This window comes from Dendrobium catenatum, unplaced genomic scaffold, assembly GCF_001605985.2.
Source record: "Dendrobium catenatum unplaced genomic scaffold, ASM160598v2 fragScaff_scaffold_908, whole genome shotgun sequence".
Lineage (NCBI taxonomy): Eukaryota > Viridiplantae > Streptophyta > Magnoliopsida > Asparagales > Orchidaceae > Dendrobium > Dendrobium catenatum.
Genome location: NW_021319370.1, coordinates 10543 through 20346, shown reverse-complemented (window position 1 = coordinate 20346; position 9804 = coordinate 10543). Strand labels below are relative to the sequence as shown.

Below are 9804 nucleotides of genomic sequence, written 5' to 3'. Positions count from 1 at the left end.
TTCCTCTCCATAACTTACAGAAATGCAGGCAAAGAACAAAAATCACTACAGGCTGAGTGCATTTGTTGATTTAGGAGGAAATAATTTGTTTTGATATGAGATTTGTACAAATAAATATTAATATTGTTCTGTGTGATTATTTTCAGCTTTGAAATGATGAATTGCCCGAATGCATGCGGTTTCATACATGTTTTGACAGACTTTGAAGGTGACTTTTGTTCAGTGGAACCATCCATTTTCAGGTGAGAAAATTGCTAAGATTTGAGTGAAAGGAGCTTTGAAAAGGCTAAAACTAGTGATGCTAGATTGAAATTGTTGAGTTTTTATAGACATTTCTCTACATTATTTCACTCAAGACAAAGCCAAGTGTTACATAAAATGCCCTTTTTATTTGCAATTTATTATTCAACACAACAAATTCACCTGTTAGTTTCTCTTTGAAAATGTAAAATCTATTGATAAGCATTCGGTGCTTTAATAAGAATAAGGTTTCGTTTGGGATAGCTTTTTTGTTGCTTTCTAAAATGACTAAAAAATTGCTTTAGAAAGTAGCAAATAAGCTGTCACAAATGAAGCTTAACCGTGTACTGCCGCACTAACATAGGCAAAAAGTTGTATGTTATATGCATCATCAATGAGAAAAACTTGATTAGTTGTATCACTAAAGGTCATATGTCTCTCAAAATGGTGAATATTTTTCTGCTTTCATAGGAATCTTAAGGGATCACTCATATCTCAACTATTGTAAGCTTCTACTATAATTATATGGCATAGAATTGGGGTTAATGAGTGGAGATTTAATACTCATTTAATCATGTCCTAAAAAATGGTGAAAGTCCGATGATAGAAGTTGGCGGTGGCAATCAGACAACAATAAAAGTTTTATAACGGAGCTATCGAAGGGAGACGATCGATCAGTGTTTGATGCTTAGTCGAGCGATGGTCCAATGCAGACATTCTAACAATCGTCCTCAGTTGGAGGTCTCAAATTCTTTAAGTCTCTGAGCTCCCTTGAATCTCACACTAAAGAGGTTCTTTCATGTAGAAAGTGATGACATATTTATAAATTTTGAGAGTGACATGCCCGTAAATATAGCAAAATTTCGAAGAACTCTATCATAATATCCCTATTAATTCCTTCATCATAAACCATTCTTCAAGCATTTGACTACCTTAATGATATCAAAATTAAGCAATACTGAGCTCTTGTATTCATCTCAACTAGATGTTTAATTTGATTTTTAAGCATGTGAGATTTAGAGATAATTTAATAATCAAATTAATATTTTTAAGTATGTAATATGGATCTATTTCTTGGTTTAATTTTTTTTTAATAACCAATATTATATAATTTTTTTACATGCATACGTTTGAAATGCGTTTAAAAGCCATTGATTTCATATTAAAAAAAAACCTCCATAGAAAACCATTTATTAATTAGAGATTCTTACATTTAGATCTTAGCAAACATTCATTCACAAATGAACCCTAAATTTTGAAAATTTAATATAAAACCAACAAATGCAGACGCATTTATATTTACTAACTAACCATAATTTTTTTTGCAAAAAAATAAAAATAAAAATAAATTTTTAATACAATAATATTATTCTATGGAATAATTTTATGTTTTATTATATTCTTGTTAACTTCTTGAAGTCTATCAATATGAATCCGACATAAGTGCGATTATGAGGGTGTTTGATTTGAAGTAAATTGGGCGTGAAGTATCTCAAATAATTTTGAAAATATTGACATTTTATTTGAAAATAAAACATATATATGTAGTGTAAAATTTTTATATAAATATTCGGAATGCACCCTCTACTATAATTTGGTATATTTGTAATTGGTCTAATTTTGGTGTTTTCAAAATACAATGTAAATTCATCGCCAATCTAGTGTCAGATGCTCGTCGCTTTCCACCTACATCACTACAACAATACCCACAACCATCAACCACCACCATTATTAAACTTTACAGTGCATGCATTTTACTTAATGCCAAACATAAATAAAAAATTTTAAAATAATCACAACATTTAGTATTTAGTTTACACTTAAATAAATAACTTTAAATCATTTTAAATACGATGAATTTTTGTTTATATTATTACATTCTTTTTCAGAAAATCAAAGAGCCGCTAAATTAATTTTTTTATATAAGCTATTTTAATTTCAACTTCTTATTTATTCAAGAAAAAAATTAGCAGAATATTTAATATAAATTATATTTAAATTTTTATTTATTTATTTATCATAAATTTAATACTAAAAGAAATTTTTTTATTAAACTAAAATAAATTCAAATTTTTGAAATTTATATTGATATTATTTAAATCAAAACATTATGAATTATATGCAATTTTTAAATTTTATATATTTATTTAATGTTAAATTTTCCCGATAAATCATTAAACTTATACATTTATCAAAACAAATTTAATTTGAGTTCTAATAAATTACGTGCAATGAACTTTAGAGCCCATTAATTTCATATAATCGCAACCGTCACTACAAAATTGGAACCATCACAGCCGTCCGTTTCTCCCACACGATTAGAATTCGAATTCAGTTCTCCGCGATCACCGAAGCAGTCTGCTCTGCTCTTCGTATCTCCCACTGAAGCTTTATCCGACCGTTCCTTCTTCTGAGTCTCCCAACTCTCATATAAATAAATGGCATTCTCAGTCTCTCTGTAAGTCCAAAACCCTAATCTAAACAAAATTTCAAACCCTTATCATCTCCTCTCTCGCTGTCTCTCATGGCGAAGAAGAAGAAGAACGTACCTGTCGCAGTTGAGGCACCGGCTTCCGGAGGTGAAGTTGTGGCGAGCGATCTCTCGCCGGAAGCACATATGGCGAACCTGAAAGATTTAAATAGACTTCTTCTGAAGGACACGGTTGAGCGCCGTGAACAGATCCACCAGCTCCGATCCGAGCTCTCTGCACTAGCCGCAGACCGTGATATCCTTAATGAGACTGAGCGCGACGTCTGTGGGATCGTCCTATCCTCTAGCATCTCTGATGCAGCAGCACGCAGTACCGCGGAGATGGATGCAGCTGCAGAGACGGCGGGGAAGATGCTGAAGAAGGCTGAGTCCATTGCTGCTGAGCTTAATGCGGCTGAAATGCAGCTGGTTGTTGTGGCTAGAGAGAAGGATAGGGTTGAGAGCGATCTGGAGCGCTTGACGGAAGAGAGGGATTTGAGTCGGAGTGATCTTGATGAAAAGTGCAAGGATTATGTGGATTTGGAAGAAAGATTTCGGTTATTGAAGCGAGAGCTTGCGGAGATGTCTAAGGAGAGGGAGGTTGCAGATGCCAAGTGTGGAAAACTTGAAGAAGAGGGGAGGAGGATGAAAGGAGAGTTGCGATCTGTCATGTGTGAGAAGGATTTACTGGAGAGATCCCGTGAAGATGCTAAGCATTTGGTGGAGAAATTAGGAAGAGAGATGGAGGTGCTGAAAAGCCAAAAGGACGTAGATATGGATACTTTGAATGCTAGTAACAAAGCAAATGCCTCGAAGGTAGAGGCTTTGGAAGAAGAGTGCCGTTTGCTGAAGGAAACTATATGTCAGCTGGAAAATGAAGCAGGTGACTTGAAGGTTTCTATAGAAGAAATGGAGGAGGAGAATTTGTCATTGGTTGTAAGGTCTGAGGAGAGTGAGAAGGAGAAGTTAGAGTTAGAAAAAGCCTTTGATATGAAGGAGAAAGAAATGGCTTTGCAAATCAATGAGTTGAAGGAGAAAATGACAATGATGGAAGATGAGAAGAATATGGTTGAGATTCAGATCAGCAGCTTGCAAGCAGAAATCTCAGTGCTCCAGTCTGCTAGAAAGAGCCTCGAAGATGCTCATAGTTCTTGCTGCAAAAAAATTTCCATGAAGGAGTCTTATTGTGCTGATATGCAGAGAGAGAAGAATCTGAAAGCTGAGGAGATTGTATCCCTGCAAATGCAATTAAATGAGTCATTGAAAAACCTGCATATCATGGAGATAACGATTGAGCAACTACAGAGAGAACTTAATCGTGTGACTGCAGAGAATGAGGAAGCGAAGAAACAGATTGATTGTTCCAAAGTTGAGAAAGCTTCACTTAAGAAGCATCTCGAAACATCAAATCAACGACTTCAGGATGCCGAGAAGAAGCTTAAGGCTTTAGAGGATTCTTCTGGCCAAGTCTTTGCTCTGTTTAAGAAGATGACCGCTGAGGTAAGAACCCAAGAGAATCACATTAACAGAGTAAATGAAATAGTAGAAGTAGATAACGATGAGGAAAGAAAGCTGTTTGTGGACAACCTGGAGGCTATAAAGGTAGCAGTGAAGAGAAAAGAGACGATAATCAAGGACCTGAACCAGAAACTGGAGCTCTTGCAGTTATCTGTCGCCCATGAAAAGAACAAGATGAGAATATGGAAGTGGCTTTTTCCTGCTACGACTGGTATCTTTGCTGCTGCCTCCCTGGCCTATGCTGCAAAGCAGGCCCGCTAAGTTTCTCATTTTGTAATGCTTTGTTGCTTTCATGAAGCTTTTTCTTTGATAATTGGCAAAGGTCATTTGTTATAGAAGAGAAGAGCACTTGTGAGTCTTCTCTAATACTACTATACTAATGTCTTTGTTTCCATAAAAAATCAGATTTTTATGCTTTGACTTACTACAATATTCATGCCCTGAACATGTTTTGTCAGTCCTTTTAACTATATTTGTCTATTTAAGCGTCTTCTTGGACTTGCAGAATGTATGAGAGGTGCATTGATAGGTTACAATTAAACCCCACTGTGATCCTATCTATCATGCTGATCATAGCTAGAGTGAATGTGGTGATCTTTCCCTTTTCAGCCTTCGAAGTGTATTACACTAATACATCAATTTTCTAATCTCGAAGCATCTAAAGCTACCACTAAATACTTTGGTGTTGATTAATTTTAGCCATGAAATATAAAAAGCACAAAATGATTTCATATACTTGTACATGTCGATGTAGATAATTCGCAGATATTTAATAGGTTCTATACAAGGAACTTGCTCGAGGTGATCACGTTGTAAATATTTTGATTATTTTTTAATTGCTATGGAAATATTTCTTCTAAAGCCTTTCATTAACTCTGTAAATTCAAACTTTATCATGTTTTCTAGCTCTAATCGATTGGTCACCTACTAGTAAGGACCGCAAGGTTGTGTTTCATCCATAGACAAATTTGGTCTAATATTTTCTTTATAATCTATCATCTTATATAGGGCTTGATCCTACCAATTAATTGCATCAATAAAATACAATGAATCAAAATTTAGGGCTCACAATAGAACAATTAATCTCATACAAATGATCAAATATGAGATATGTTATTCCCCAATGATACAATATAATGATCTATGTTGTTCATGAACTTCCCCTCATGAAGTATACTGAAATACATAAATCTAAGATCATCATTTGCTAACCAATCAAGCACTAGAGTTCCTTCTTTTTCAGTGTTTCAGACAAAATTCTAATTTAAGCCCTTCAATGCTAAGGCATCATAATCCCAAGGAATCTAATTTTTGGTAGAATTTATAGATTGCACATCAAGAATTTTCTTGATGTGAGGCTCATTTGATTACCAACCCCAATTTTTCAATGGGCTATATTGTAATTACTGAAATCATAATTTGGAATGGTAATAAATGTTGAATATAAGGTAAGGAATATCAATGAAACTATTTAAAGAAAAAAGCAACCATAAGGCCATATTAATGCCATGGTTGATTAAAACAAAGGAATTATAAGCACTTGTGGGAACCTTTAAATACATTTGTTGTATGTATATAAGCCTAATTATTGGAGCTTATCGAGTCGACATGATTAGCGCAGCCCTTAAGCATGTAGAAATAGAGAAACAAAAATCATAAAAACACCATAAAGAAGGCTTCATGCATAACCAAAACATAGAAACATCTATCTATGTACTAAAAAATAATTCAAAAACACAATATGTACAGCATGCTTCTAATCAAACAGCAGATAGCATTGGATTTGCTCCTGCCGATTAATGCTCGAATATGAAGTTCTTGCATTTAAATAGTATTAGACTACAAGAACAAATAATGCTGAGTATATAGCAGGAAAGCTGCTGCTCTCCCTTGATTTACCGACGCAGCTTCCTCTTCTTTGTTGAGATAGGGTTGGAATCTGTTCCAGGGAATTCCCATCTAGCAACAATGCAGTCCCAAGAGGAGCTCACAAGTATAGGATAGTAAGGGTGCCAGCTACAGTCTCTCACCGTAGAGCCACGAAGGTCAAGTTTAGCAACTTGGGCTCCAGTGATCTGAAATTGTTTGAACAGCTAAGGTTAGATAAACATTTAACTTGTCCGGCAATATTGCTTGATAATTTCCTAATTTAAACCCCCAAATTTCCATCTATGTATTTAATTTTCACTCAACAGAATCCCTCATACTTTAAATAATGCATGCAGTACCATAACCGTAGAATCGAAGCATATATCTTAGGAATCTCTTTTGAAAGCATATTCAAAATCAATATAAAAAGATGTATCAATAATATTTGATCATTTATGTAAATTTTATGTGACTAAAAGTTGGTGAATGCTACAACCGGTAACACCCTTATGCTCTTCTTACTATCGTGGCACGGCAACTGATGGGCATTCCATAATGGAAGGGAAGTTGTGACAATAAATTGTTCTGACAAGTAGTTATGTTGAAACTGTAATAGTGTTATAATTTTTGTTGAATTTTATTGAATATAGTTGTTTGTTCATTAATTTCTGTCTTTGATTATATTTGCTTTGCAAAATTGTTTTTTATAACTGTTTGGATTGTGAATGTTGGAAAGCCCAAATAATGATTGTAGGAGCTTTTTTTTTGATATGCTACTGGTTTGTAGTGGATTTGCGGACCCATCCGTCACAAATTGCAACGAGTTATCCGCCGCAATTTGTGACGGAATCTACAGCGGACCACAAAAACGAAACCGCCATTTCATTTGAGATTATTCTGTCACAAATCCGCCGCAAAAATTTTACGACATATTTTGTCCATCGCAAATATGTTTGTGACGCCCGTTTTACCATCAGAACCATATCCGTCACAATTCCGCTGCAAATCAAGATTTGCGACAACGGATTTTTTCAGATTTTGCGGCGGATTTGGCTGCCGCAAATAGCTGATTTTCCTGTAGTAGGTTAAAAATCATTTTTTCAACTACATTGAGTTCCTTATAAGAAAATATTTATTGCAAAAAAATATCTTACTAGCCACAAAACATAATCAACATACTAGTTTGGTTGAGTTACATAATGTTCTATGAAGTATATAATTGTCAAATAGAAAGAAAACTTTGCAATTTAAGGACAGAAGAAAAGGTCAGAGAACATACCACTTCATAAATGTATACGCATCCATCATGGGATCCTGTATAAATATACTTCTGACCAGTGCTGTATGTCAATGGATAAAAACATTTGTCAAAATCAATTCTTTTCAAATTACAAAGCAAAAATTCTCTCGTCATTAGTAAGCATTTTTGTCATATAATATTAATGAAACCTATAAGCAAACATTGTCATCTATAAAGAAAAAAAGCAACAGTATCGTAAGGAACTCCAAAATATGATAAATATTTTTATGATTTTAACATGATAATTTGTGGGAACTAATACTCACTTGTGGGCAGGAGAAAAGTGGCATCGTATCAAAGTACATAATACTCTATGACCTCTATAAGTGGCAATAGACTGATCTCTTGGGTGTTTCAAATTCCTTGCTTTCGATGGGTATGCCATGTTTCTATAGTCCCAATAAGAACCTTTTCGCTTGAAGCTGCCATTTTTATCAATAACAATATTAACAAAGCTAGAGTGTTTGTAAAAATCATGAGAACACGTAATATAGGCAGTAGCTAATGAAGAAAAACGAGCTGCTAAAAAGTATAGAGAAGCAACATTGTTTAAAAAAAAAAGACTTCGGGTGTTCTGATTCCAATGACCAATTCAGTACCACATCAACAATATTACAAGCACAAAGTAGTGAATAAAATAATTTGTAAATCTCATTAACTTTGCTTAATAGGATGGACCAGTACTAAGAAAAAAAATGCTTCGAGATTAGGAAAACCCAAACAATACAGGCAGGCATAATATCTTTCTCTTCAATAATATGTATCAACTACGATCTGACTGTCCTCATTCCAGTAAGAGGCCATTACTAGGCCTAGTGATGGGGACATCAGAGCATAGAAGATATATCATAGGCGTGGTTGTCGATCTACGGCCACGATCAAGTCTATGTATTTTTTAGTCATTTCATGTATTTGTTTTCTTTTATTATGTTATGTAGCTTTTATTATTTATGTGTATTTGTTTTCCTGTTTTACCATTTTCTTAAGGGAGGTCGTATGTAAGCCATAGGGGCATTGTCAACCTTTTATTTATTGAGTCTTTTGTACGAAGCTATTTATAGCCCTCATGTTCTTCTTCTAAAGCTAATGAATGATTGATTGATAAAATTCCTTCTCTCTGTTTGAGTTCTCATGAGATCTAGAGAGATTGGAGTGAGGACCCTTGGAGAGGGGAGTTTGGATCACTTACCAACCTTGGAGACGTTCGGGTTCGTGACTCTTTCTTTTATCTATCTTTCTTCCTTTGTCACCAAGCCGCCGGCCGTGAAGCCCATCCCCATCTCCTTAAGCCGCCGGACACCATTTAATTCCCTCCTCACCATCGAGTAGCCCCAACTCCACTTCCCTCACCCGTCACCTCTCCCTTCACCCCACCGAAACCCCACACCCAATCCCCCACCAACCCGCCGACTCTATCCCCTCTCTCCCCCTCCAAAATTCAAATTCCCCTCTTTGAATACCTTCCATAAATGATTCTCCTTAATTTGGGAAAGCTTAATTTCAAATTTCAAATTATTTTGAATTTGAAAATTCTTTCCTAATTTAAGAAACTTATTTTAGGAAAGTTTCCTAATTTAAACCCAATTTGAATTTCAAATTAATTGGGATTTCTTTAAACTTTCCTAATCATTAAATCCTAAAATAGCAATCTAAATCTCTCTCACAAATCCTCTCCTAGCCAATGATTGCCCCCCCCCCCCTAATTAAATCTGTAGGGATTTATTTCCAAATCTACTAATTCTCTCTTTGAAACCTTTCTTAATTCCCCTCTCTCTCTTAGCCGAAATTTCCAAAGCTCCTACACCTCCTTATTCCTTTCCCAAGTCAAATCTTGCAATTTGGAAACAAATTCCCTAATCTCCTGTGAAAACTCGAAAATGCCGTTTTAGACCTCGCACACTTTTCAAAGCACCGCGACGAGTTTTAAGTGAAAAATTCAATATTTTCGGATTTTGACAGGAATAATTTTAGAAAATCTTACGCAAAATTCTGATTGTTTTGATATATAACACATATACCTATTTTTGTTTATTTTAAGAATTAAAATTTATTTAGTCCCGAAAATGCCAATTTTACCCCTCATAAGTATTAAGGCTGAAATGGAGTAAGTGAGGGCAAGAGGGTCTTTTGCAAACCTAATATCTTTTATAGTAGTAAAACCGAAACCCCCCTCCCCATTTTCCATTCGGCCGAACCGAAGGAGTTTGCGGAAAGGAGAGGGCGACGGGAAGAGGCTTCCGGCGACGATTTTTCCGACAAGAACATTTGAGGAAAACATAGAGGAGGATAAGGAAAGCCAAAGGTATGCATTATAATCTAATTTTCCCTTCTCATTCTCAAGATATTTGGAAAGGAAGATTTTAGGGTTTTCTCCAAATTTGTTTTTCTTTCAAATTCCTTCACAAAA

General features: G+C 35.0%; 2 protein-coding genes across 2 annotated transcripts in view; one reads left to right on the top strand and one right to left on the bottom strand.

Annotated features, from left to right (window-relative positions):
• Positions 1-2515: 2515 nt before the first annotated feature.
• LOC110112509 (unconventional myosin-XVIIIa) lies at positions 2516-5741 on the top strand. The gene has a single exon (XM_020844764.2). It carries the CDS (start codon positions 2765-2767, stop codon positions 4487-4489), a length of 1725 nt encoding a protein of 574 aa, XP_020700423.1. The 5' UTR covers positions 2516-2764; the 3' UTR covers positions 4490-5741.
• A 172-nt stretch (positions 5742-5913) lies between these two features.
• The window catches only part of LOC110112501 (LEC14B homolog), a gene marked incomplete at its 5' end in the record, with an annotated part of 10410 nt that continues 6519 nt past the window's right edge, over positions 5914-9804 (bottom strand). Inside the window, 3 exon segments of the mRNA XM_028697239.1 lie at positions 5914-6303; positions 7377-7437; positions 7664-7819. Coding sequence (XP_028553072.1) covers positions 6124-6303; positions 7377-7437; positions 7664-7819 — 397 coding nt within the window.

What these genes read in the sequence shown, in the direction of transcription:
- LOC110112509 (XM_020844764.2), top strand. Translation starts at nt 2,765, where the DNA reads ATGGCGAAGAAGAAGAAGAACGTACCTGTCGCAGTTGAGGCACCGGCT.